This window comes from Penicillium nucicola (assembly GCF_028828085.1).
Source record: "Penicillium nucicola strain IBT 29836 chromosome Unknown utg000001l, whole genome shotgun sequence".
In the NCBI taxonomy this organism is placed as follows: Eukaryota; Fungi; Ascomycota; class Eurotiomycetes; order Eurotiales; family Aspergillaceae; genus Penicillium; species Penicillium nucicola.
In genome coordinates this window covers 4,277,785-4,305,311 of record NW_026643125.1, presented here as the reverse complement: position 1 = coordinate 4,305,311, position 27,527 = coordinate 4,277,785, and the positions used below count along the sequence as shown (strand labels likewise).

At 49.6% G+C, this 27,527-nt stretch overlaps 10 protein-coding genes across 10 annotated transcripts; 6 read left to right on the top strand and 4 right to left on the bottom strand.

The window, feature by feature from the left end:
* Window positions 1-664: 664 nt before the first annotated feature.
* Window positions 665-2,801, top strand: N7511_001625 (glycoside hydrolase family 2 protein; the record flags this gene model as incomplete). Its single annotated transcript, XM_057124050.1, has 3 exons — window positions 665-2,061; window positions 2,123-2,539; window positions 2,615-2,801. 3 exons carry the CDS (start codon window positions 665-667, stop codon window positions 2,799-2,801), a joined length of 2,001 nt encoding a protein of 666 aa, XP_056989783.1.
* A 303-nt stretch (window positions 2,802-3,104) lies between these two features.
* On the bottom strand, window positions 3,105-4,655 carry N7511_001624 (cytochrome P450; the record flags this gene model as incomplete). Its single annotated transcript, XM_057124049.1, has 2 exons — window positions 3,105-3,526; window positions 3,578-4,655. 2 exons carry the CDS (start codon window positions 4,653-4,655, stop codon window positions 3,105-3,107), a joined length of 1,500 nt encoding a protein of 499 aa, XP_056989782.1.
* A 670-nt stretch (window positions 4,656-5,325) lies between these two features.
* csmB (putative chitin synthase) lies at window positions 5,326-10,713 on the bottom strand (the record flags this gene model as incomplete). Its single annotated transcript, XM_057124048.1, has 3 exons — window positions 5,326-6,733; window positions 6,780-10,364; window positions 10,418-10,713. The coding sequence occupies 3 exons, from the start codon at window positions 10,711-10,713 to the stop codon at window positions 5,326-5,328; spliced, it is 5,289 nt and encodes a 1,762-aa protein (XP_056989781.1).
* A 1,547-nt stretch (window positions 10,714-12,260) lies between these two features.
* On the top strand, window positions 12,261-14,355 carry N7511_001622 (uncharacterized protein; the record flags this gene model as incomplete). Its single annotated transcript, XM_057124047.1, has 3 exons — window positions 12,261-12,370; window positions 12,423-12,611; window positions 12,663-14,355. 3 exons carry the CDS (start codon window positions 12,261-12,263, stop codon window positions 14,353-14,355), a joined length of 1,992 nt encoding a protein of 663 aa, XP_056989780.1.
* A 101-nt stretch (window positions 14,356-14,456) lies between these two features.
* N7511_001621 (uncharacterized protein) lies at window positions 14,457-17,912 on the top strand (the record flags this gene model as incomplete). Its single annotated transcript, XM_057124046.1, has 1 exon — window positions 14,457-17,912. The coding sequence occupies one exon, from the start codon at window positions 14,457-14,459 to the stop codon at window positions 17,910-17,912; it is 3,456 nt and encodes a 1,151-aa protein (XP_056989779.1).
* A 789-nt stretch (window positions 17,913-18,701) lies between these two features.
* N7511_001620 (DUF1996 and WSC domain-containing protein) lies at window positions 18,702-20,342 on the top strand (the record flags this gene model as incomplete). The annotated part of the gene is made up of 2 exons (XM_057124045.1): window positions 18,702-19,601; window positions 19,665-20,342. The coding sequence occupies 2 exons, from the start codon at window positions 18,702-18,704 to the stop codon at window positions 20,340-20,342; spliced, it is 1,578 nt and encodes a 525-aa protein (XP_056989778.1).
* A 380-nt stretch (window positions 20,343-20,722) lies between these two features.
* On the bottom strand, window positions 20,723-21,124 carry N7511_001619 (uncharacterized protein; the record flags this gene model as incomplete). The annotated part of the gene is made up of 1 exon (XM_057124044.1): window positions 20,723-21,124. One exon carries the CDS (start codon window positions 21,122-21,124, stop codon window positions 20,723-20,725), a length of 402 nt encoding a protein of 133 aa, XP_056989777.1.
* Window positions 21,125-21,559: 435 nt separating this feature from the next.
* On the top strand, window positions 21,560-22,078 carry N7511_001618 (uncharacterized protein; the record flags this gene model as incomplete). Its single annotated transcript, XM_057124043.1, has 1 exon — window positions 21,560-22,078. The coding sequence occupies one exon, from the start codon at window positions 21,560-21,562 to the stop codon at window positions 22,076-22,078; it is 519 nt and encodes a 172-aa protein (XP_056989776.1).
* A 258-nt stretch (window positions 22,079-22,336) lies between these two features.
* On the bottom strand, window positions 22,337-23,583 carry N7511_001617 (DUF3712 domain-containing protein; the record flags this gene model as incomplete). The annotated part of the gene is given in 5 exon segments (XM_057124042.1): window positions 22,337-22,642; window positions 22,692-22,816; window positions 22,945-23,248; window positions 23,266-23,400; window positions 23,440-23,583. 5 exon segments carry the CDS (start codon window positions 23,581-23,583, stop codon window positions 22,337-22,339), a joined length of 1,014 nt encoding a protein of 337 aa, XP_056989775.1.
* Window positions 23,584-25,465: 1,882 nt separating this feature from the next.
* Window positions 25,466-26,795, top strand: N7511_001616 (Zn(II)2Cys6 transcription factor domain-containing protein; the record flags this gene model as incomplete). The annotated part of the gene is made up of 2 exons (XM_057124041.1): window positions 25,466-25,588; window positions 25,644-26,795. The coding sequence occupies 2 exons, from the start codon at window positions 25,466-25,468 to the stop codon at window positions 26,793-26,795; spliced, it is 1,275 nt and encodes a 424-aa protein (XP_056989774.1).
* Between the last annotated feature and the right edge of the window lie 732 nt (window positions 26,796-27,527).

Here is a 27,527-nt window from a genome sequence, read left to right as displayed (position 1 = left end):
AAATCTGCAATAGAGCGGGCCATTGATGTCCTGTTGGGCTAGATGACTCCCGCTTTGAGATTTGTCTTTTTTATGTGCGCATTTGTCGGAGGAATTGGATAGTCTGAATTTCTTGATCTTCGGATCGGGATGGGATAGGGAGTTTTCGATAGTGTGTTTTACTCCTTTGATATCCCCCATCAATGAGATTTTGCCATTAGACCCCCAGTGTACGATGTAACGATATATCCGGAGTTCCGGATAGCCCTAAGTAGAGCTGCAACCAGGGGCTATGTGTCACCAGGCCAGGTTGTTTACTATATCTGTTTTCGACTTGGAGGCGCAGGATTTATCCATATGCATAACAGTTATTGCCATTCAGATGCAATATTTACTTTCTCGACTTGATACCCACTCTGTTGCTTGTTTGAGCCTCACTAGCCCTTCCTGGCTAGTCTCAAGCCAGAGTAATACACAGTCCCATCGACCCAGAAGCAAGATCTAAATACTGGACATCCAATGGTCGAGACCTTAACCCCGCGAGTGACGTTAACGTGGGGTCGAAGGACATTAAAACGCCCAAACCCCTCAAGAGTCCAACTTCCCTCGAACAACATCCCTGAAAAAAAGAGACGAAACATTACCTTGTTCACAACCATAACCAACCCAGACCAAAATTCTCAAAATGACAAGCTATCCCCGTCCAGACTTCCAACGGACTACCCTGAACTGGAGTAGCCTCGATGGCCCATGGACCTTCACATTTGACGACGCAGACACGGGCAAAACCGAAAACTGGCACAAAACAAGCCTGAAAAACAACATATCCAAACGTGAAATCAATGTCCCCTATGCCTTCCAAACGCCAGCCTCGGGAATCAACCTCCTGGAGGCGCACGAGGTAATGTGGTATGAGCGCAATATAACCGACGTCCGTAACGCAGACGAAAAAGCAAAGGGGAACAGACTCCTCGTCCGATTCGGTGCAGTCGATTATGAATGCGAGGTTTGGGTAGATGGGTCGTTCGCCGGTGGACATCGGGGTGGACACGTCCCCTTTGACGTGGATGTGTCCGATGCATTTCATAGCGAGAAAAGCGAAGCTCGACTTACGCTGAGAGTACGAGATTCGCCATTCGATCTGACCCAGCCGCGTGGGAAACAGTTCTGGAAGCCTGTTCCTGAGAGTATTTTCTATACTCCTTCTGGTGGGATCTGGCTTTCTGTTTGGCTGGAGAGTGTTCCTGCCATGAGAATTGCCTGTGGAAGTGGTGGGACGGTGCTGAGGTCTGATGATATCGATTCTGGAAAGTTGCATGCTCAGGTTGGGGTACTGGGACGACGAGTTGGGTCTGAATCCGCGGCCAAGATTGAGATTGAGGCGAATCTCGGTGGTATCTTTGTTGGAAAAACCGAGGGCGAGCTACCTCGGGATCAGAATCTCGCCAAGTTGGAATTGAGTATGAAGGCGGAGACTGCAGCCTCGTTACAAAGTCGGGAACCCTTCAATGCGGACGGTGTCTGGCATGAAGGTGTAGCACTCTGGGCTCCGGAACATCCAATCCTCTACGATATTACACTTCGACTGTACGATGCCTCTGGCAGTCTAATCGACGAAGTCCAAACAACAACCGGCATGCGAAGCCTCTCCTGGCAAACAGGCGACGGCACATTCCGCTTGAACGGCAAACCCTACTTCCAAATGCTCTTCCTGGACCAAGGCTATTGGCCCGAAACAGGAATGACACCCCCCTCATCTGAAGCACTCAAGACGGATATTGAACTCGCCAAGAAAATTGGATTTAATGGATGTCGCAAGCACCAGAAAGTCGAGGACCCTCGATTCTACTATTGGGCCGATCGACTCGGTTTTGTTGTTTGGGGAGAGATGGCAAATGCGTATGAATTCGGGGGTGAATATGTCGAGCGTTTTACGGGCGAGTGGACTGAAGCTGTGAAGCGTGATATCAATCACCCGTCTATTGTTACCTGGACGCCTATCAATGAGTCGTGGGCTGTTTTTGCACTGAAGGATAATATTGAACAGCGGAATCATGTTCGCGCGTTGTACTATTTGACGAAGTATGATTCACCCCGTCCCAACCAATCTATATCAACACAAGAAGAACGCTGACCAGAAAAGAAACCTCGATCCAAGCCGGCCCATAAACGACAACTGCGGCTGGGAACATGTCAAAACAGATCTCACTACCTTCCACGACTACAGTGATAGCTCAGAGTTGACAGCCACGTGTGCCAGTATGAGCGGAATCCTAGGTCCCAAAGCCGGACACGATATGTTCGCACCACCCATCTACAGCGGCTACTCGGGTTCTGTCATTGTAGACGAGGGGGCGAGACATACACCAGGTGCGCCAGTTATCTGCTCCGAGTTCGGAGGTGTGAATATCACTCCACCGAAGGATTCAAAGGAGGCGGGCGAGCGGGATTGGGGTTATACAACTGCTAGTGACCCCGATGATTTCTTAGTGAGGTTTGAAAAGTTGGTCATGGGTGTTGTGAAGGGGGGACATGTCTGTGGACTGGTATGGACGCAGCTGTGAGTTTTCACTACATTTGGGCTTGACTATTGCGAACAAGAGGGTGAATGCTAATGTGGCTGGGTTTACTATAGGTGTGATATTGAGCAGGAAGTTAACGGGTTATACACCTACGACCGCAAAGATAAGGTCCCCGCTGAGAAGGTTAGGGCTGTTATGGATGCCGCGAAGGACCATTACTATGGGCACGTTAGTAGCCACCACTCGAAGGGATTCAGGAAGTTGCTGGATCAGTATAAGCAAGTGGTGCACCGGAAGTGAGTTCGGTTGGTCTGGGACATGACATTGCGGTATTGAGGAATTTGGATCTGAGTCTCTCGACAGAGATATTGGTTACATATTCATACAATGACGGTAGTAGAGTAGCTTTCGGAATCAGCTATCACTTACCTCCATAACATGACTACTTGATCCGGGGATTGCTTTCTCTCTTCTCCAAAGATAGGGTTCAACTCTTCTATCGAACAGAGCAGGCCTAGCCCTATCCCCTTGTTGTTTACCGAAATAGACCATATTCAACCTCTCGCGTCTTTTTTCAAACTTATCTATCGGTAATAATTTCATTCAAATCATACAATCCACGGGTTCTGCTCGCCGCCGCACCTCCAATTGAGCCATAGGGTCAACGCTCACAAAAACCCCAAAATGGACGGGCTTTGAAGAAGAACCATCCTTCAACCGAAGGTCATATTTCAACAGGATGTGAGCCAAGCACAACTTCAACTCATCACTGGCAAAAAACCGACCAGGACAAATGTGTCTACCACCCCCAAACACATTATGCTCCCGACTCGATTGCACGAACTGGCTTGCTTTGTTCCCCGCGTGACGTAGCTTCAAGAAGCGGTATCCGTCGTATACATTTGGATTCTCATGGACGTTTGGATTCCACATGTCGCTTGCGTCGACCATGATGCGAGTTCCCCTGGGCAATCTCGTCCCATCCGGAAGAGACGTATCGCGAATCACCTTGCGCTCCAAACCCACTATAAGACAGCGTCAGAGTCATATTGGCTACTGTGGTCATGGACACTTACCTGTGGGAGGAACCAGCCTCTGTGACTCTTTCATCACACTATCAAGCAACTCCATTTTGACCAACGCAACTAGCCCAAGGCCGTGATTTGACAGCGAAGTTTGAATATCTCGTCGCAGAGGTTCCACAAGCTCAGGATGTGTGGCAATGTCAATGAGAATCTGCTTGAACAACTCGGTGGTTGTAAACAGCGCAGCCATGGCCAAAGCGAGCTGAACATCCCCAGCGGGATGCTTGTTACCGGGGACCTGCATCGTCCAGGCCACAACATCATTGTATCGAGGTGCTTCTGAGTCTTGCATCTCTGCCTCTTTGGCTTCTTGTTCTCTCTTCTGAACCACCTCATGCATGATACTGCGAGCTCGGCGAATCAGGTCTCGACAGGCCGAGGAATGAGGCAGAACCCATTGCACAATCGGCCTCAACGGTGCCCTCCATGTGTGCAGATCACCCACTGCAGCGAAATATTCGCGCACATACGCTTGCACGACCGTCTGCCACTCGGCATCCGCGGCCTTTTCGGGACCCACGAAAACAGAGGCTGCCGCCCGCGAAACTATACCAGTCGTATCGTCATCCCAGTGGATGGTATGCCAGACTTCGCTGTCACCCCAGTGGTGCTGAAGAGCTGGTGCAATATGCTGGTTGATGGTCGGCAACAGTACTGCATTTTGGGATAATTTGGTCCGTAGCAGATCAATCAACATTCTGTCCGAGCTGTGGAGGGTGAACTGGGCCTCGAATCCAGGGTATCGGGCAAAGTATTCCTCCCTGATCAATTCTTGGTGATCCAGATCTCTGTTTGTCTTGACCCAATCGCTCAGGGCAGAAGGCAACACGATTTTCGTACCACCGGGAACAATGACCGTGATAGGACCGCCATGTTGAGCCAGACCGTCGGCGATCAGCTTTTTGGCATTCGTGCTGTACTCGCGATATGCTTTTCGGCGAAAGAAGTCACCGGGATAATCGTTCACAATGGGAAAGATTGGTCGCTGTTTTGTGGTCAAGTGGTATAAGACGCCGACGATCGCAATGAGCGTCCAGACGAGCCCGCTCGTGAAGAGTTCAAGCAGCATCACTGCGAACGAGAAAGCATTCAATAGGCCGGAATCCTAGTCGAGCACCTGAGCAAGATATAGATCTGAGCTGCAATGGCTCATGATTGGTCACCATGAGTCATGTTAGTAGCGCGTGTAATTCACTATGGAAATTACAGCATTTCAGGGTTTGAGCTCGTATTGTAAGTTACGGAGATCCTTCAAGGGCATTCCTGATTCAGGGTAATTCAGTATAGAGGCATGCAGTGGTGTTGAGTATTTGATCGTGGGGACATCGGTATATATACTATTTCCTTCACATACCTTGCTCACTTTCACGCACAAGATATCCATCAGAGTCCCTACGAAATGCCGTCTAAAGGTACTGTATAAGACTACTACAGGTTATGCTCAGCTCAGTTACGAGGACAATCATGAAAAACAACCAGTATTGCATGCAGCCCAGAAAATCAATTGAAGAACAACCATTTAAATACATTTTAATCCGCTGACGAAAAGATCTCATTAATGTACGATTAGTCGATGACGCTGAATGCTTCGCAGGAAAAAAGAGACCCCAAACCCGAATAAGAAACTCCAGAACATGCCGGGAGCGGAAAGTTCAAAATCAACCAGTCAGAGAACCTCAGGAGGAACATGCCGAGAGGATGTGAATGCAGATGGCAAATTACAAAGATCGCGAGAAGAATCACATATTGGCCAATTCCAGATCAATCTGGCGGTCCAAGAAAGCACGTTTATCGCCCGCGAGGGAAGTCTGCAGACGTTGTTCAACGAGGACGCGGACCTGCTTCTTGGTAACGGTGTCCAGATCAACTTCTGCGAGACAACTGCGGATAGCCTCGGTGATGGAAGCCTCGTCGGGACCGCTGCCAGCACGGAAATCGAAGGCGGTACTGGCAGGCCTAGAGGGGAATTGGCCCAGGGGACTGCGAGAGCGGGAGATTCCACCGAGGAGATTATCTGTGCTCTGGCCGAGACCGACGCTGTGGCGGCTGGCATTGGCCGGATTATCTTGGTAAGCGCTGAGACCACCCATGGACATGTGTCTCGACGCCGAGGCAGAGTGACCGCCCATCTGGGCGCTCATCTGTGGCATATCCGTGTACCGGGAAAAGTTGGACATGTGTGAGTTGCGGTTGCCAGGGACGTTACCGCCGACGAAGGGAGCGGGCGATTGAGGTGGCATGTATGGCTGGTGGCGACCTTGGCCGGGGAATCCGGTTAAGATGGTGGACGCCGGCTTGACAGATGAGTATTGCGACTGCATATCATCCATCTCCATGGCCATGTCATCGTAACGGCCGTTGTAGAAGACCTTCTCTTGGCTGGCGCCAAGCTCACCGCGGCGGCCGGGCAGGTTGTTGGCCATGGCGTAGTCGTCCCAGCGTTGGAGAGGAATACTACGAGGGTCGAATGGCTCATCTTCCACAGCGATCACTCGCTTGTCTCCCTTCTCGCCAATGACGACACGGGTGTTACCCCATGTGAAATCGTCCTGTCTCCAGAAGGAATACAGGGGCAAGATGAAGTTGTAAATTGGGAAGGCAAGCAGATAGATGAGCATCCATCCGATGTGCTGCCACTGACGCTTGACAATGAAGATGATTGCCTGAAGACCATAAACACCAGCCAACATGATAATTGAAATCATAGGGAAAGCTCCACTGTGACTGGCGACACGGTAGATCAGATAAACGAGGTAGACACAAGTGGCGGGAAGGATGATAGTTCCCAGCAAATCTACAAGAACGACGAAACGCATACTGAAGCAGCAGAAACCACATAGATCGTTCAGGTATGCCAGTTCGACCAGGTTGTGAATTGTCGAGTTAATCCAGCGACGTCTCTGCGACAGCAATACACTCCAGGCTTCGGGAGCAGCTGTACTAGCATAGGCATCGGGAATGAACTTGTAGGACATGGTCGGGAAATGTTTAGTCATAATGGTGGTCAGGTAACGATCCTCACCAAGAGACAGCAGATTCTTCTTGTGGAGGGTATCGACGTCGTTGTCTGCGTAGTCATGAATGACCTTGTCCGAAATGATAAGAGGGCGTCCCTTGTCCGCAGTACGAAGGCGATACATGGTGAAACTATGATTGTTAGTACAAGTTGGTAAACAGAGACAATGGAACTTACCATCCAGGAAGACAAGTAACACTGCCGAAAAGCGATTCGAATGCCTTGGCCAGGTGATGCGAGATGTAGTACTCGTAAACCTGGATCATAGTCCACCAACTGCGCTCCTCGTTTTGAAGACTGGTCTCACCACAAATGCCGGCAATCTTCGCATCTGCTGCACAAGCAGCAACAAGTCGATTGAGGGAGTCCTCCCTCACAGTAGTATCTGCATCGACCATCAGGCAGTATTCGTACAGCTCCGGGTCTACTCCAATGACGTTGTTAATCTGGTGGAAGATTTCCAGTTCAAGAGGCGACATAGGCGAGCGGTGATGGACACGGTTAAGGAACTGCATCAGAAGAACCTGAGTATCACGCTTTCCACGGTTACCAGGCTTGGACTTCCGCTGTTCAGACTCCTTGCCAACCTTGACCACAACGATATAAGGCACGACGTTACCCTCATATTCGTAGAGACCAGAGTAGACCTTGCCGTAGTTCAGCTGCTCACTTCCTTGACCGAGTGACTTGCAGGGCAGCGCTGGCGGGTCCATCTTAGGATCAACTCCAAGAATGTCCAAAACAATCTTAGGCGTGGGACGGTCGTTTCCACCACCAACGATCATACCGTCGCAGATGACGAAGATCAGCTTTCTCTTGTTGTCATACTGAAGAGCAGTTAGAGAGTCGAGACCCTTACGCAGATCATTTTCACCCTCAGTGTAAGCAGGAACCATGCAGATAACAAACTTGTCCTGGGGAGTGGGCCGACGCTTAGATCCCAGCTGCAGAGCTGCCAGGAACTTGACAAGAATAACAGCACAAATCAAAACCGTGAAGGAGAGCAAGATCCAGTTGTTCACAGTACAACGTGGAGAATCACGGATATCAATCTCGCCCACATAGAAGACATAGTTGAGACAAGTCTCAGCATTCTTGAAGTCCGCTGTGTCTTGCCATTTATCGGTAACATCTTCGCCCATGTTTTCTTTGAAAAGTTTGGTGACAGCCGATGGAAGGAAGTCGTACGAGGCAAGGTTGTTCTGCAATTTGACGGTGTAGAAATAGTTTGTTAGGTCGTAAACCTTTTTGTTCAAAATGACCCAATAGCGAGCGTCGGCGTTGGCCTGGTTCTGAACAGTTTTGCGGGTCCATACCAAAGGACCCTTGTAGTAGTCACCGATCTTTGGCAAGAAGACGTCTTCATACCAGGTAATTTTGTGCAGGGCAGTGGTCGTAATCGGTTGTTGAGTAGGGCCCGATTTGTGCTCGGCCGTGGGGTAGAGAATAGCGTTGGTATCATTGTTGGAGAGAGTAATAGACTGCTCGGTGACAAATGAAGAACAGTAGCGGGTGAGAGGGGGAGGAAAGTAAGCATCCAGGCCGAGACCCGCAAATGGTTCCATGTTTGTGGAACTGGTGTCCTCTCCAGTAATGTCACTATGCTGTTGACGGTAGAATTTGCTGATATCGTAGACACGACCGTGGATACTGACGAAGAAATCGTTACTTGTTGTGTGCCATCCAACTTCTTTCTCGTTCCACATCTTGTCCTTGTTGGGACAAAGAAGATTACCGAACTCGATGATGTAGAAACAGACGATTCCGTTGAAAAGCAAGATCAGACCGACCAAGACAAACTTTTCACGCCAAGCCAGACGCACATCGGGACGCTTCATGCGGCCAACATATTGAAGAACAAATGAGGGAATCCAGAAGGTCATCGCCCACACAAAACCGGCCCAAAGTCGACGGCCAGGAGTGATTGTTTTCTTCTCGATGTGCTTTGGGTCACCGAACTCAGGGTCAAATTCACCGATATAGTTGCCATACTCGTCGTAGTAGGCAATGTCTCCTTTCTTGTCATCGCCCTTGCGACCAAGACCATAATCACCGCCAGTAGCACCAGCCTGGGTGTATGGTGCGCTGGGGGCAACGGACTTGGCACCGCCCATGACACTGGGTGCCATGGCACCGACAGGGGCCATGTTGAGTAGGTTGGTCGATTCACCCATGGGAGTACCCTCAGGAGTGTATCCAGTTTCGTACATGGCAGGGCCATACATGAACGGGTTAATTGGAACCTCCTCTGGCTTAAGATCCAGCATACTCTCGGCCTCCCACCAGGCACCTTCCCGCATCCAGACACGTTGTTCACCTACAACGGCATCGCCATTGCTCCAGCCTCTCTCGATGATCCAGTTCTCGACACCATCCTGGCCCTCGGCACAACCAAGTCGTGCGTACCGACCCACGAACTCCTCGACATCGAAATCTGCGGTGAAATCGAGCTGTTTCAGGCGACGGTTGGCCCATTCCGGAAGACGCCAGTCACGTAATTGACGGGACACTGCACCGGCGGACCAAGCAGGACCTGCGGCCAATGCAAGCTGTTCTGGCATGTCATCAGTGGGATGGAGGGAGAGATGGTACCACACACGACTGCTGTTGAGAGTTGTAGCAAGATCGAAACGGCCTCGCTTGCCGACGGAGATACCTTCAGTATCAACGGGGAAGAAGATGCGTCGCAGGAAAGCATCTACCTCGAGTTCCACACCGATCTTTTCTAAGACACCCTGCCGCTTGTCTAAATCGTGTTCACGTTCTCTCCCAGCAGAGCCAGTAGTGATTCCAAGGTCAGGCTCCACTTGTGCCACTGCAGAGTTCATTTCACTAATCACGGAGCCGCCGATAGGTGGTAATGGGATTCCATCATCCTTCATCTCGGCATTGAGTCCGAGGGCATCATCGAAGACACCTCGCATCATGATGGCTTTGGCCAGAGCAGGTCTGGGAACATCAACCACCGTGAGAGTGACGGTATCTTCATTTGACCACTGCGCTCCTGTGCCGGACTCATTCTCCAAGGCAATCTGGATTTCGGCGGCAATGGCTTCGTTGGCTTTCGAAATTACCCAATCGACAAGGGCCTCATAAATTCCCGCAATGAGAACCTCGCGCTCATCAGTGGAGCACTTATGCAAGAGGTTCTCAGGATCGATTCCGAGAAGACCACCAGCATCCTCGCAGATCTCCTCCAGATCATCTTGGTCCGCCTCAAACCCGGCCGCATTGCCTAGCTTCAGCAAACCTGCGAGAACGGAGAGCAAACCACGTTGAGAAGCGCCTTTGATGCCAATGGCCTTCATACAAGCACGGAAATCTTCTGCAGCGGCAGCATCGTCGGCGGTGGGAAGGTAGGAGGGCGGCGTGTAGGTGTTGGATCGGCTGAGTAGGGCGTAGGCAGAGTGGTCCTTCAAGTCCAGGAACTCACGCTCTGCGGCGGTAGATGCAGATGTGAGCAGGTAGTAGAATGCATCGAATGCACGGTAGCCCGTCTCAGGCTGGATCTCCAAAAGACCCTTGCGGACATTGATACCAGAGGTGGACAAAGCAAAAGAGAGGCCAACGACTGATCCTGGCAAAGTCAAGGTATATGTAGCAGCGAAAGCCGAGTGGAGAGAATACGAAGGATTGAATGAGGTAACTGCAGTGAGGAAAGGTCGCAGAGCACCGAGTGCCGCAAATGCTACCCCCGGTGTTTCAACGGGGATCGATGTGAGGAACGGTTCCAGCAGAGATGGAGTGGACTGATGAAGGGCGCTATTTAACGTTAGTCTGGGGTGTTATCATTCGGCAATGAATATTTGACGTACCCTAGAACGATACATCCATCTTCAGCTCGTCGTCGGGCATGTTCCCAAGCCCGGATAGCCAAATCACGGTCGACAGTGGCACCGTTTCGACCATCCGGCAACGTGGTCGCGGCAGTCACCCATGTGTTCACCACTAAACTGGTAGCCGAGTCTAGCTGGTATGGCTGGCCAGCGGTATAGAACGAATGCAAGGCATTCAGTAACGTTGTTGTCGACACCTGGGACCCTTGTTGTGGTCGTGGCCCAGCCGACAGACCGGCGGACTGGGTCGAGAAAACCGAATAGCGGTTCGACATGACGAACGACGCGGTGATCGGGTCGAGTTCCAAGGCAAGATACGATGTCTGGCCTGCGCGTTATCACAGCCGCATGAGGGGACTTCTATATTCGTCTGAGGTTGGGGAGTGGTTGAGTGAAGGATACTGTCGCACACACAACTGGGATCAGCTAGGTAAGTGGACGGATGATCGAATTGGGAAATGCAGATGAGCGAGTGGCCGGAGAAAGGACTCCTGAAAGTTGAAGGAGAAGGAAAACAAATGGAGAGAGAAGCTGTGGGGGGAGAAGAGAAAGGCGAAGTGAAAAATACAGGATCGTCGGTATTGCTGATCGGTCTCCCCGTCCCCAGTTTGATCAGCTAAGCTTTAGGGGATCACGGTGACAAATGCAATAGGGGAAATAGTTCGTATTGAGACGGACAGTTCGGTGGACCAGTTCCCTACCAAATGGTGTATTACCCTGTTCTTTTGTGTGCATGGAGGGTGTACTGTATGTTTTGTTTTCTCTTTCACCCTGAATAGCTTGTAGACTTCCGCCAATCAGAGTTGACTCTGAAGCTAAGCAGATCTATGTCCAGTACCGTTACAGCTATATTTGGCATGTCTCACTCTGTGATATATGTAAGTTAATTTTTTTTTTCAGCCTGATGATCACTTCGCCACTGTTTTCTCTCCACCGTGTGACTCGGCCTATTGTTAGCCGGGAATGTCATCTGTATTAATCCTGTAGGCCGAGCGCCCCTAGTTTCAGACGGTTCCGAGTCTAGCTTCAGATCGCTCCACTTTACATTGCACATGTTACAGACTATACTCGGCTAGAATGCTTCACTCGCTTCTCTTCGTTTTTTTTGAGGAAGTTCTTTTCACTTTCGTTTTTTAGGATTCGATATTATGCAGACAGCAAGGAGTCAATACGGATAGACAGGTACAATCGACCTGTCTAAACTGGACCCTGAGCATTCTCCTGTCGGGTACATATCAGTGGAGAACTATATGTGAGACCCTGATCCGTCCTAGCGGGAAATGCCTCTTCTCTGCTTTTCTCTCCTTTTCTGCCTCTTTGGTTCACCCCTCAGCGTGGTCTCATAACAACTTCAATAGAGTGATCCTAGAGTAGTGTCCACTGTGAATTGTAGCATACTTCCCTAGAACCCGAAATGCAAGTAAATAGCTGACCATCAGCATCCAAGGCAAGTGGGTAAGACGTCTAAGTCCAATGAAATAATGCAATTCTGCTTGGCCTATTCTTAGCGGGGCTAGTATTTTGCAATACCATACTGGTATTGCAAACTCCCCCGGACCTTATCGATTTGTTTCTTTTTTCCCTTTCACGACTCTCTCCTCCCCGTAGCCACACTCGTTCACTGGCATCTACACCTCCCCCTCATGACTGCCACCCCCATCTGTTTCTAGGGGTCCTCATTCCGCTAGAAGCTTCCGACACCTTGACATTCTTCCTCCTCCCACGTTCATTCCACTGCGTATCGAACCACCCGCCTTGATTTGAGCATCTTGATCGTGTCAACACTCGTTCTCATCTGTCAGAGTTGAAGGGGAATCCAAAGATGGCGGGTACTTTCGCTGGCAGTGGTCCGGCACATGCCCAGTCTTCACTTCCATCGCTCCCCGCCCATCTCCAGTCTGATACACACCTCACGGCCCATCTAGCTAGCCGGTATGGTCTCAATCCCGATCAATCAATCCGACTTGTTGCTAATGGACCCCAGGTTTCACGTTGGACTACCGACTGCTCGTCTGTCATCCCAGGCGCTGCTCGCCCTGAACACATATTCCTCGGCTACCAAGGGCCCGAATGGGGACAAAGAAGGAAGTGCCGCAGGCGAAGCGGAGGACCTCGCTCGTCGTGCCTTCACTCGCCTAGGTGCTCGCGCTGAAAACCAGGCCGTTGTGTTTTTGTGAGTGGGACTACCCAGATACGGAGGTTCATCATATCTAATCTTCAACAGGGGAGAGAGTGGATCTGGAAAGACGACCCTTCGCTCACACTTGCTATCTTCGTTCTTATCCTTTTCATCAACTCCGCTATCCTCCAAACTCTCATATGCCGCCTTTGTTTTCGACACTCTCACGACCACAAAATCTGTTACTACACCCACGGCCTCGAAAGCTGGTCTCTTTCTTGAATTGCAATATGATGGTTCTTCCTCCGTGAACCCCACTTTGATCGGTGGTAAGATCATTGATTACCGATTGGAGCGAAGCCGTATCTCTTCCGTACCTACGGGAGAGCGCAGTTTCCATGCGTTGTACTACCTACTAGCTGGAACAAGTGCGGCCGAAAAGTCCCACTTAGGCCTTGATACAGCGATCCACGTTCAGACTGGCAAGCTATCTGGTAGCAATGTGAGCCACAAGCGCTGGAGATACCTCGGTCACCCAACCCAGTTGAAGGTTGGAATCAATGACGCAGATGGGTTCCAGCACTTCAAGACTGCATTGCGGAAGCTGGAGTTCTCGCGCGGGGAAATCGCCGAGGTCTGCCAGATCCTAGCTGGTATCCTTCATATCGGACAATTGGAGTTCGCAACAGGTCAGTCAACTACCACCGGTGCGGAAGAAAGCGGTGGCTACTCCCACGAAGGTGGTGAGACCGTCACGGTGGTCAAGAACAAGGACGTTCTTGACAATGTTGCGGCTTTCTTGGGTCTCAGTGTTGCAGCTCTGGAGAACAGTCTCGGATACAGAACCAAGACCATTCACCGTGAGCGAGTTACAGTGATGCTGGACCCCAAGGGAGCGCGAGAGAATGCCGATGCATTCGCACGTACCATTTACTCTCTTCTCGTAACGCACGTGATTGAGACAGTCAACCAGCGGCTTTGTGCTGCTGAGGACAGTATTGCCAACACGATTTCAATTGTCGACTTCCCCGGATTTGCTCAAGCTCCCTCAACTGGCTCCACTTTGGATCAACTTTTAAGCAACGCGGCAACTGAATCGCTTTACAATTACTGTCTTCAGTCATTCTTCGACCACAAAGCTGACGTCTTGGATCGCGAGGAGATCACAGTGGCAGCGACCAGCTACTTCGACAATACGGATACCGTGCGTGGTCTCCTCAAACATGGCAACGGTCTGTTGAGCATTCTGGATGATCAGACAAAGCGTGGACGCTCTGATGCCCAGTTCCTCGAAAGCGTGCGCAAGCGCTTTGAGAACAAAAACCCTGCCATTTCCGTCGGAACTTCCAGCGGAACTGGTTACATGGCGCAGTCCCGGAGCGCCTTCACAGTTAAGCACTTCGCGGGCGAGATAGATTACTCTGTCACTGGATTGATCGAGGAGAATGGCGAAGTGATCTCTGGTGATTTGATGAACCTGATGCGTTCCACTCGCAGTGACTTCGTCCGTGAGCTTTTCCACCAAGAGGCTCTTCAGACTATCTCTCACCCGCAAGAGAAGACTGCCATTATGCAGGCCCAGGTTAGCTCCAAGCCTCTGCGTATGCCAAGCATGGCTAGACGCAAGCTTGGTGCACCATCTCGCTTTGCAGCCCCTTCCCATGCAGATGATGATGATATAGAGGAAGTTGAGAGTCAAGCGGCGGGCTCCAAACGGGAAACAGGTCGAAAGAATGGCTTGCCGTCTGGTCCTGCCCAGGAGCCGCTGGCCAGTTCCTTTCTGGTCTGGAAGTCATAAACAAATGCTTGAGCTCCTCCAACCTCAACCCGTACTTCATCATTTGTCTTAAGCCTAATGATCGTCGTATCGCCAACCAATTTGACAGCAAGTGCGTCAGAATGCAGGTTCAAACGTTTGGTATCGCCGAAATCAGCTCGCGGCTGCGCAACGCAGATTACAGTGTCTTCCTGCCTTTCGGAGAGTTCCTCGGCTTGGCTGACATTGGCAACATTGTTGTTGGAAGCGACAGAGAAAAGACGGAAGTCGTCCTTGACGAAAAGCGATGGCCTGGCAATGAAGCTCGGGCAGGTAGCACTGGTGTGTTCTTGAGTGAAAGATGCTGGGCCGATATTGCCAACGTTGGGGAACGTGTATTCCCGACCTATGGCGCTCCCGGTGCCGATGGCGACGGCTTCCAGACCTCTGGTGGAAACCCGGATTCTAAGGTCCGACTTCTCAACCCCGCCGACCAATCTCCCGGTGCCTTCATCTACGGAGAAGAAGGCAAACAGGGCTACTTCGGAAGCCGTGAACTTGATGGGCGTTCGGACGCTGGTGGATCAGCCTTCAACTCTGGTGACATGTTCCACAACCTCGAGACCAAGGAGGAAATGCTTGAGAAAGGCAACAACAAGGATATGGAAGAAGTGGATGAAGCCACCGTCTCAGGCACCCGTCGTCGCTGGATGTTCTTGGTTTATCTGCTCACTTTCTATATCCCAGATTTCGCCATCAAATTCATTGGTCGGATGAAGCGAAAGGATGTACGTGTTGCCTGGCGCGAGAAGCTTGCCATCAATCTTATTATCTGGTTCGCTTGCGGTGTTGCTGTGTTCATGATCGTTGGTTTCCCCGGTGTCGTTTGTCCAACCCAAGATGTCTATAACACTGCCGAACTCAGCAACCATAACGGCAAGGATGGTCAAAACTCCTTCGTCGCTATCAGAGGTGTAGTCTTCAACCTTGGCAACTTCATTCCATCCCACTACCCCAACATCGTTCCGGAGAAGTCGTTGAAGAACTATGCTGGTGTGGATGCCACCAACCTTTTCCCCGTCCAGGTGTCTGCGTTGTGCCAGGGAACTACCGGAAAGGTTGATCCCAGTGTGCCCCTCGACTACCGATCAAACTTGAACGATTCGGCAGAGACAACCACCAGTACCACTTTCGATATCAACGCCAAGTACCATGACTTCCGCTCTTGGACCAACGACTCTCGTGCGGATTGGTTCTATGAGCAAATGGTTATGATGCGCGCAAACTACAAAAAGGGATACATTGGATACACGGGCAAAGCCATGAAGAAGCTGGCCACGGATGATTCCAAGAACGTTGCGAGCATTAATGGAAAGATTTACGACATGACTTATTACATCGCTGGACCGCGCGTTGCCCGCTTCCCCACTGGAAAGAATGGAAGTAGCAACGTCGATACCGACTACATGGATCCCTTAGTTGTCGACCTCTTCCAAGGACGTTCTGGTCAGGATGTGACCAAATACTGGGATAATCTGGACTTCGATACCACGCTCCGCTCTCGCATGCAGCTTTGCCTCGACAATTTGTTCTTCATTGGCAAGGTAGATACGCGAGACTCGGTCCGCTGCCAATTCGCACGGTACTTCATTCTTGCCATCTCTATTATGCTATGTGCCATTATTTTGTTCAAGTTCTTGGCTGCCCTCCAATTTGGAAAGAAGAACCTTCCGGAGGACTTGGACAAGTTCATCATTTGTCAAGTGCCGGCCTACACCGAGGACGAAGAATCCTTGCGTCGTGCCATGGACTCCATGGCTCGCATGCGTTACGATGATAAGCGCAAGCTCTTGCTGGTTATCTGTGATGGCATGATTATTGGACAAGGCAATGACCGCCCTACTCCTCGCATCGTTCTTGACATTCTCGGTGTTCCCGAATCCGTCGACCCTGAGCCTCTCAGCTTTGAGAGTCTGGGTGAGGGTATGAAGCAGCATAACATGGCAAAGATCTACTCCGGTCTATACGAAGTTCAAGGTCACATTGTGCCCTTCCTTGTTGTCGTGAAGGTTGGAAAGCCTTCCGAAGTTTCCCGCCCTGGTAACCGTGGTAAGCGTGACTCTCAGATGGTTCTCATGCGTTTCCTCAATCGTGTCCACTACAATCTGCCTATGAGCCCTATGGAGCTTGAGATGCATCACCACATTCGCAACATCATTGGTGTCAACCCAATGTTCTATGAGTATATTCTCCAGGTCGATGCCGATACTATGGTTGCGCCAGATTCTGGTACTCGTTTCGTCTCATCCTTTATGTCCGATACTCGTCTCATTGGTGTCTGTGGAGAAACCTCTTTGTCCAACGCCAAAACCTCTGTCGTGACCATGATCCAAGTTTACGAATACTACATCTCCCACAACTTGACCAAGGCTTTCGAGAGTTTGTTCGGATCCGTCACTTGTCTGCCCGGTTGTTTCAGTATGTACCGTGTCCGTGCGGCTGACGGTGGAAAACCACTCTTCGTTAGCAAAGACGTGGTCGATGCCTACTCTGAGATTCGTGTTGATACTCTTCACATGAAGAACTTGCTGCATCTTGGTGAGGATCGTTATTTGACGACCCTACTCATCAAGTATCATCCTAAGTACAAGACCAAGTATATCTTCCGAGCCCACGCCTGGACCGTCGCACCTGAGAGCTTCGCAGTTTTCCTTTCCCAGCGTCGTCGTTGGATTAACTCTACTGTGCACAACTTGATGGAGCTGATTCCTCTCGACCAACTCTGCGGTTTCTGTTGTTTCAGTATGCGTTTCATTGTGCTCATGGATCTCCTCATGACTATCATTCAGCCTGTCACCGTCGCCTACATCATCTACCTGATCTACTGGTGTGTTAGTGAACCGGACGTGCTTCCAATTACCTCCTTCATTCTCTTGGGTGTTATTTACGGTCTGCAAGCATTGATCTTCATCATCCGACGCAAGTGGGAGATGGTCGGGTGGATGTTGATCTACCTCATGGCTATTCCCATCTTCTCTCTCGCCCTGCCACTCTACTCCTTCTGGAACATGGATGACTTCTCCTGGGGTAACACGCGTGTCATTACTGGAGAGAAGGGTCGCAAGGTCGTCATCTCCGATGAAGGAAAATTCGACCCCAACTCTATCCCTAAGAAAAAGCTGCTGGATCATCAGGCCGAGCTCATGGCCGATGCCCAGACCTCCCGTGACGACCGTTCCGAGTTCTCCGCTCACTCCTACGGCACCAAGTCGCACGCCTTCCCCCAGTCCGAGTACGGGTTCCCGGCTTCTCGTCCTCACTCCCAGTTGGACTTGCCTCTTGGCATGGGCTCTCGTTACTCAGTCGCCCCATCTGAGATGATGAGTCACATGGACATGAACATGGAAGATCTCAGCCATCTGCCCCCCGATGACGAGATTCTCGAAGAAATCCGCCGGATCTTGGAGACCGGTGACTTGATGAAGATCTCCAAGAAGACGGTCAAGCAAGAACTCGAAAGGCGTTTCGGCGTCAACCTCGACGCCAAGCGGCCTTACATCAACTCCGCTACCGAGGCTGTTCTTTCCGGTGTTCTTTGAACATTACACATATTCTGATTTTGCATGCTTTTAGCACTGTTTGGAGATGGAGTTCATTCGATCAATTTGTGTTATTAATATTGTGTTTATGTACCTTACTCTTTTCCTTTTCGAGCGACTTATGCATGGATGAGAGCTTTGCTCAGCGATTCAGTTTCGGCCTATAATATTCTTGGATATGCTCATTTGCCTCATAAAAACATTCCTGCATCAATTTGATAATTCCCAGACGGAATCTGGTGTTTCCAATTTGTTTAATCTACTCGTTCTCGTATGCACTATACACCTTCTCTTACCCTTTGTAGAAACTGAGGGCTCTCAAGCCCCACGTTTCATACTAATCTCACTCTGAAACACCCAAGGGCGGATGTGGTCCCCTGATCTCATTAGCCCTACCTCATGGCGCGTCCACAGTCGGCAATGGCAGTCCGGCTTATGGGTTCGTTTGTGACCCCAGGGTGTCCGGGCAAGTCTAGCCCGATTCTGGCGCTATCATATTGCCTGTCAACTGTGGAGGTCTTGGACCCTGATTCTTCTCTATCAATGGAAGAAACTTCACGCCGAGTTTCATCTGGCTCATTGGTGGTATTGTTTGAACGAGAGCGAGCACAATAGGCGGCTATATAACAATGCTTCTGTAGCCTGATCTCACAACTTTCCCAGCTACATTCACTCTTTTCTCTCTCGAGTCTGGTATTTGAGAATTCACCCTCTTTCTGCGTCGCTGCATCCTTAGACAGCCCGTCGCCTTCCTTCTTTTCTTCTCTTCACATCCCAAAGACCGTCCAAATGCGTCTCAAAATCACCCTTACCCTGATAGCAGGTCTATCAGCAACATCTCTCGCCAAAGAAAGCCGCACCTTTGCCGTGAATCACTTCTACGGCAACGGCGCCCTGGTAACAGGCCGTATGGATCCAATCGTCAACCCAGGAGTCGCAGCCTCACACGTCCACACAATCCAAGGCGGAAGCAACTTCAACCTGACCATGACCGACGACGCTCTGATCGACTCAAAGTGCACCTCGTCTCTGGTAAATGCGGACAAAAGCAACTACTGGACGCCCAGTCTTTACTTCCAAGCCTCCAACGGTAGCTTCCTCTCCGTGCCGATGTTCTACATGAACGTCTACTACTTCTTCGAAGCGACCGACGACGAGATCAAACCCTTCCCAGTCGGCCTTCGCATGATGAGCGGCGATAAAGACCTCCGCACGCCCCCGAAGAACGGTGCAGCAAATGTCCTCGACAGCGCCGCCGGCCCCATCCAGCCAGTCCAATGGACCTGTCCACGAACATCCTACAATCCCCCTTCGTACCCAGCCAACTCTGACGGCCTTCACGGCGTCGGAATTCAAGACCCAAATAATGCAGGTGCTGGCGCTGGATTCCCGCATGTCAATTGCGACGGCTACGCCTCGCCCTTGCGTGCTGATATCCATTTCCCGTCTTGTTATAACCCTGCTGCTGGGCTGGACGACTTCAAGACCAATATGGACTGGCCGAGTAGTAAGGGGACTACGGGCGGCAAGGCAAACTGTCCTGAGGGGTGGGTTCATCTTCCGCATATCTTCTACGAGGTTTATTGGAACACGCCGTTGTTTGACGAGCTGTGGACTCCCGGAATGGGGGAGCAGCCGTTTATCTTGAGTAACGGGGATCGCACAGGGTATTCGCTTCATGGGGACTTCGTAAGTTGGTGTCTTCGGTCAGTGTGGGTTTGGAGGGCGATTGGCTGACAACTGAATGTTTAGATTTCCGGCTGGGATGAGGGTGTCTTGCAGAAGATTATTGATAATTGCGATGCTGGGGATCTCGGTATGGATAAGTGTGCTGATGCTGGGTTCCTCAATGATGCATCGACGAGTTGCAATATCGACAATCAGATTGTTGAGCCTATTTTCGGTGTCCTTGACAAGTTGCCTGGCAATAACCCGCCCACTGGATGGGGACAGGGCGCAGTGGATACACCTACTTCTTCGTCGACCGCAGAGAGTGTCTCAGTCACCGCTACCGCTCAGTCCAATGTCAACAGTGCTGCACCTTCAGAGACCAGCAGCACAGATAGCTCCGTGTCCGGCTGGTCATATCTGGGTTGTTACTCGGACAATGTATCTGCTCGCGCCCTGACAGGAATTCAATTCGCAAATCTTGGTGTCGGCAAAGTGACTTCCTCAGGCTGCACGGATTACTGCGGCAAAGCAGGCTTCAGCTTGGCCGGGACTGAGTATGCAGGACAGTGTTTCTGTGGTGACAAGCTGGAGGGAAGTGTCAAAATCGGAGCGGAGAAGTGCGACATGAAGTGCAACGGCGATGAGTCGCAGACTTGTGGTGGTAGCAACGCACTCAGCGTCTACGAGATCACCCAGAAGGCTTCTACTCAAAAGCTCAGGAGACATTTACGGAGTCACCTGCGTGGAGCTCATGCATGAGTGTAATTTGGGGATTTGTATTTTTATCACATTCCAGAGGAACCCCAGAGGAAGTTTCCTGTATCTATAGGTTACCAACTGACACCTGTTACATCTATCGATATCTTCTTTGTGTATTATCATACTGAACTTCCAACTGCTCGTTTGCCAGTTCTGCAGGTTATGATCTGAGGAACTGAGCAGATTCGGAGTGTTTTTGAGATTCGCTTCGGATGCTGTTGCTGTACTTACTGCGTAGACCTAGATTGTATACATTAGGAGCCCTGATGTTATATGCGGAAACGTTGAAGGTAGTTGACGCTCCTTGGCCTGGAGAACTCTGTCACTTCGATCCTGATCTGGAGATATAAAGAAAACGAAGTCAAGTCAGTTGTAACAATCTAAATTAGCTCCTTCACCCTTCTCAAAACCCTATAGTGGTGGTTCATTTCGCCATCTCGCTCGGTGCGAAGGTCATGGCGAATACCGATTAAATCATCAACCAAAAAGTCCATCGCTTGCTCGAACAAGGAGAACCGAATAGCAAAGTATTCTGCGGGCTTTTCTGTTACTGTTAGACACTGCGGCATATTCCTCTGCATGTTAAACCCATTTCGTTGTATGATAGGTACCTCTTCAATGAGACCAGCAATTACATCAAGGGCCTCTATGCGACGACCTGGAGTGGTGATATTTCCCTCTCTGATAGTCTTTAGTTCTCTGTACAGGATGTCCTGGAAGATAGCGTGGTGTGCGAGATAGGTCAGCTCGGCACCCGTGGCGTTGGTGATTTCGGTTGGCATGCTGGGTGAGTGCTTGGGAGTGTGGGTGAATGATAGTGGCTGATTGTATTTGGTAGTGAGAATGAGTGGAACTTGAAGGTATTTGTATTTGTCGCTGCCCTTCATGAAATGATGCTATATCTATCGTGAAAGAAAGCAACAAGAGCTACAAAGCCCATTGTTGATATCTTTCATCTGTTTCGGCGAGAGTACTATTTTTGACTCGGCTTAGACCAACTTCTTTTGGCGCGAGGACTACTTATCAAAGCGATTGTTTGCGTCCTTTGTCTCTTTATGAGATGGCAATATGGAGATTCCCCAGGTACAAAAGCTACCAAGTCTCCATATATGGATGCAGTCATTGCCACGATCATCGACTCAATCACAAGAGCAATCGTCTCTTTCCATCTTTGTCCGCTTCCTGCAGACTTGAATAAAAAAGAAAGAAAGAAAACCATGGCGCGGTATGTTGACCTCGGGCATCTTGACCTCTACCTGACTATTTGCAAGCGCCGATCCCCCGACGATCCCATCCACTGGATGATGATGATGCGCAACCCAGGCGCAGAGCGATGCACCTGGCTTCACTGTACCGGCAAGCTCGGCGACCGTGAGACCGAGATTGAAATAGACAAGAGATATAGTAGCTGGGGAATTGACACGAAAGACTTCCTAGTTCGATTCCCAGCACAGTATGGCCATAAAGTCATTGAACAGGCCCGGGCTCTTCCGAAACAGAGCTGTCGATGGTGGGTTCTGTATTTGATGCTTAGACTCGAGCTCAAGGGCTTGATGCCTCCTGGAACATTTGACGAATGGGAGAAGCATCGTCGCACTGGAAGTACGGAGAACCTGGGAACAGGCTGTCTCGGAAAGTGTTCACGCCCCGGCGCTCTGTGTGCGCGTGTCAAATGCTCAAATATGGAGTGTGGACGCATTAATTGCAGGAACGAATGTCTGGGTGAGACTTACTGATTTTTGAGGATTAACGTGTTGCAGGTTGGCTTTTTATATTCCTTTTCTTTTCTGGATGCTGCTTTCTGCGCATTCCTCTCACGTGTATTGCCTTTCGTTTGTTACTTCGCCCTTTCAAACGTGATCATCAAATAGCAAAGATATAACTATTTCCTTCTGAACATGTCCATATCGTAGTTATAGTGATTTCAGTAACATCCATTCGGCTTCCGTATTATTGTATTGGTAAATCAAGCTTGTATTCCCTCACCAACGCATTTATGATTCAGAGAACAGACTCGATGCATATTTCAGCAGATCAAGCCTGGCAGACGCAGAGACCGCCTTAATTGCTGCCGCAAAGTAGGGAATATCCTGTCCATTAAAGTCGCAGCTGTTTCCCTTGACATCAATCGTCACCATTCCAAAGTCATCATCACCCAATACGGCCTCGTGAATCAACATCGACGTATCTATTGAGCCAAGCACTTCCGTAGTCGTGCCATTCTTGTCCAAGAATAGATAGGGAAGATCAACGTAGCCCAAGTCTGAGCCGCCCATAGACAGATTGAATGTCACATGTCCCTAAGACGTTCAGTATCCCTGGGGTTGCAGATGATAGAAGAGAACTTACCAGTTCTACGATGTAGGGACTCGGATTCCGTACCGTGATGGTGGCATTGAAATTGAATCCGTCCACTGGTTCATCGAGAATATCCACTCTGGTGACATTGAAAGCGCCATCAGTGTTGATAAATTCTGTGGATGTTGGCATTAGATCGCTCAGTGGAATCCATGGATGGCTCTGTATCAGTGCTTACCTGTAACATTATATCCTGACCAAACTCATTAGCTCGTTTTCTAGACTAAAATGAAGGAAGTCTCACCAGCCACATTCATGGTCTTATCAATATTCAAATGAGCAGTTGGGAGGCCACCAAATTTGAGATCTGGTGTACCAGTAATCAGCAAAGACGAGTTCTTGCTCGATGCAGCTGAAGTAGCCAGCGATGACAAGCACTCCACACAAGAAAGATGCAAATCCTGATCAATATCCAAGCTGGCCCCGTTACTAAATTGAATCTCTGGTACCGGGAACACCGCAAAGACCTCATTGGGATCTTTAGTGCGAATAGTGGCATTGAATGCAGTCAAATGACCGCTTCCGCTAAATCCCCCCCCATACTCAGACTTTTCGATTGCTGAACATGAAAGGCAGTGGGCCGAGGATTTGTGATTCGGAGACCGTCATAGTCATACTCGTATTTGTTGATATAATCATTGGCGAAGTTGGGAATCCCGACATAGAAACTGCATAGATCAGCATTAGCACAGAACTTGCACTATCCAGGCTGACGATTTTACATGGGCAGAATAATTACTAGCACTGCGCAACAGAACCCAATTATATATGCCCACCAGAATCTTTTCATGTGCGCCTTGAAGCGTTGCCATAATGTCGGCTTGACAGGTGCTGCGGCTGCTTCGTTGACATCGGAGATCTCCAACGTCTCTGATTTGGACATGGTGGACGCGAAGTTCTTTCCTGTCTCGCTGGGTTGACTCAGATCATAAGCGACGGTTAAGGATGCTGAAGATAATGTTTCCGTTTCTCATGATATTATTGCATGTGAAATTGCTCTTATGATATTATAGCAAATGCCGAAATATTTCTCAACCTTCCGTCTCAATCAAGGGGCACATTGGGGGTTTTCATAGCTGAGCCCGTCTTGTCGATCAGATCCACTCTTCACATGAGGACATACTGTACTACTCTAGGGTAGTGAACAATGTTGAACTTCCCTCGAACATGAACAGATCAACTGAGCCTCGGCATGTGATGTCATGCAAATGCCAAAGAAGTGTAGAAATTTCTATTTGAGTCAATATTACTATCTGTTATTTATCGCGTAGGTCTAAATCATGCGTATACATGAAGCCGGGCAGGAATTCTAGCCAATCAAGTGCGACGGTGACCAGGGCTGATATCCATTGGGAAGTTCGCGTAATAAGCACAGAGCCCCGTATTCCTCATATGAATACGCGATCGACGCGAGATGGCTGATGGGATGTCGATCATGCACGAAATCGGCGAGTCAACCGAGGCCCCTGTCATGGCTTATTATGCAAAGACTGACTGGCGACTTGGATCACAAATTGATATCTGGACGGTTGGTAAGTCGCTCGTCAGAGTCTCTGTTCTGTGCTGGTATGTTATGCGGCTGTACCTGTCTTATGTTTTGAGGAGATCTGTACAGGGTCAGACCCCTATGACCTCTAATGATAGAGATACGTTGCTCGACGTGATCTATAACGTGAGCCTCATCCTCTTTACACTATTTAGCTGCACATTTTCGTTATCATGCGATATATGACCAAAGTCACACCCAATCTACATTGCTGGCTTTTCGAAGAAACAAGTTCAGCCCTACCTGATAAGGTAATATGTTGAAAGGCAAGACCCTGTTTGCTTTGAAACGAACTACGGCCATCTCTCCAATTCTTTGGAAAACTTTCGTTTATTATAACTTGACCACACTCCCGACCAGACTAATCCGCCTGTATAGATCTATTAGGCACTATGCGGTTTGACGTGTCCGCGCCGGTCCAAGTTTCATGGGAACATCGTTGCCAGGCAACGCATCGACATATTCTCCAGAGCGATATCTGCCAGCTCGTCCGAGAGACGCACATGAGCAGGGTGTGCAATCCATTTTCCATTGTGTCCCCCTGAACCGTGGTTGCGAGTGGCGCCCATGCCTGCGTGATATCTTTGTCTGGCGCAGACTTGTTCTTGTCTGTGTCTTGCGTTCAGATTAGCGAGAATAACAAGATGTGTTGCGTTCAGGCGGCAAGTCAGATCACTGCTCAGATAAGCAGGGTCGCTGCTTCTCTTGTCTGGGGTAGCGTCATCCCGCCGTTTGCGCTTGGGCTGGGGTCCCCTGATATTGCAGAGGTTGAAATGTTGGTTGTGGAAACGATGTACTGAGAAGCGAGCGTGGCTTGACTCGTGAGTGTGGCCAATGGAGTAAGGAATATAATGGAAGGTCGAACTGAGCTAATGAGTCAGTAATGAGTAGGCCAATGCAAGTGATGTGTAGTGACTGAGAACGAGGTGAGGAATAAGTGAGGAATAGGTGAGGAACCAGTGAGGTTTGGAGTAGGATCCAATGCAGAGAGCGTCTATAATCTCGAGGATTAGCAGAATATAAAAAACTGCCTGGCATCAAAGACCAAAGCCAAGACTCGGATTCGTAATCGCATTCGGACTCGTAACTTGTCATTGGCCCACGAGAAGTGAAGTGAATTCTTGCTGCCTCATATCGTCTATTGACGCCAAAAAAAATCTCGAATTGAGCCTCTTGTCAATTATTCTGTGTCTCTTGTCCAGAGCATAGCCCGGCCAAGATGCTTACGCGACGCTCTCACAACAAATCCAGACACGGTAAGAATCATCGTCATGGATTTCTTGTGATTCAGCTGATGGATTTCAATACAGGTTGTTCCAATTGTAAGAGAAGAAGAGTAAAGGTATTCCACCTGTCTTGACCATACCAGTGTACAGGTGTCCTAATTGTGATCACAGTGTGACGAGCAACGGCCATTTTGTAAAAATTGTGAACATCGACATGATGAATGTGTCTACAACGCCGAAGGGCCCTATTTCTTCGCTGAACATCAGTCTCGACCGAGACGAAAAAGATCGTCTGCGAGTCAGTCCCATGAGGCTCTGCCAACCTCCATGTTTGATGCCTCGAGTATCTTGAACATCCCCGGGGCCGCAGAGGGATCATCAGTTTCCTCTTCACTAAACATGGAACAGCTAGAGCTGGTGATCCAGTGGATGATGCAGACACATGAACTTCTCGCTCGTAACGAAGAAACGCGGAAAGTTTGGGAGATGGCCGTATTACAAGAGGGCCTGCGAGCACCATTCCTAATGCATGGGATCCTGGCCGTGTCCGCCCTCCATCTATCACACATTCGTGAACCCGAGCAGGCCAAATGGCTAGGAGTCGCGCTATCCCACAAAAGCCGTGCGCTATCAGTGTTCTCAGCCCAGCTTCTCAACATTGACCAGTCCAATGCTAAAGCGATGGTGGCATTTGCAGGTCTAGTCGTGGTCTTTGGTCTAGGAGCCGCCCTCATCCCGGGAAATGAAGTCGGCCCTAGCTTCGACACGCTTCTTGAGATCTTCACTCTGGCACGCGGGATGCAGACTGTCCTCAGTGAGGAGTTCCAGTTCATAAAGCAGAGTGACTTTGCACCGCTGTTTGACATAACACCACCGAAAATAGTATTCCCGCCTGATATCTTGAAGGCCTTTAATTCTCTGGACGAATTAAACATTCAATTCGGTCAGCAGTCGACGCATCATAAAACTACCGTCTATCAGCCATTGATCAAAGAGTTACGAGAACTCGCAACCTTTAGTTTGGCCCTGCCGACATCAATGACCCTTGTTGGTGGGTGGGCAATCCGAGCGCCGAAAGAGTTCATAAATGCTCTTATTAGTCGGGAGCCATTTGCTCTTGTATTGCTTGCTCATTTCTGTGGGCTTTTGCACATAAGTCGTGAGAACTGGTGTGTGGGAGCTTGGGGCCGTATCGTTCTAGAAGAGGTTTATCATCTACTCCCCCTAGCTGGCTGCTCTATATTCAATGGCCAGTTGAGTATGCTCTGGGAGAGTGAAGCAATCAGTTATTTGTTTCAGCAGACAGTTGCGCAACGTATCTAAATTGAGTAAAATTCCACGTACGTATTGCTGAGATGTAAGCCTGATATCAATAGGGAGCGATGCTTGTTGGTCGATTATTAAAGTCCCTCTGTTATGGGATGTAAGGTTATGCCTACAGCTCACTTATACAGTAGCTGGTCACTGAAATTAATTGGGTCATGCTGTCTTTGCGACCGTGTCCTACGGCCATTGGTGGGAACCCAATCAGATCTCGGCTTCGTTTTATACTTCGGCTTCGTATTCGTGTTTCTCGCCCGTTCTCGGTATTGATACAAGACGGTTCGCTGCCCATATTGCAAACCGTTTTCCTCAGTATCCCCTCTGTTAAAAGTTTCCAGCATCTTGCAGATGGACAATCCTCTTTGGGGGCTCATTGCCAATTCCTTGCTCAAATAACTTGAACGCTCATTCGGAAATTCACCGGGGTAAGGTTACAGTCTCTGGGCTCTTGTTATTAGCAATGGAAAGGAGTCTGATTTGTTTGGTCATATGTTATTATATCTCATTTTCACAGAAAAGATTTCATCTTTACTTGCCGCCGCATTTCCAGATCACCTTCAGTCATCAGTGAATGCCCAGGTTGGAAACTCTCCTCGGGCGAAGTTGTGTCCGATGGCTTTCCAGCACGGGCCGATCTATGAATTACTGTCTGCAAGCTGATATATCATCGCAACACACCATTTGATGAAGATGAAGTGCATCCGAGTTCTTGCGTCTGGCTACAAACCATTA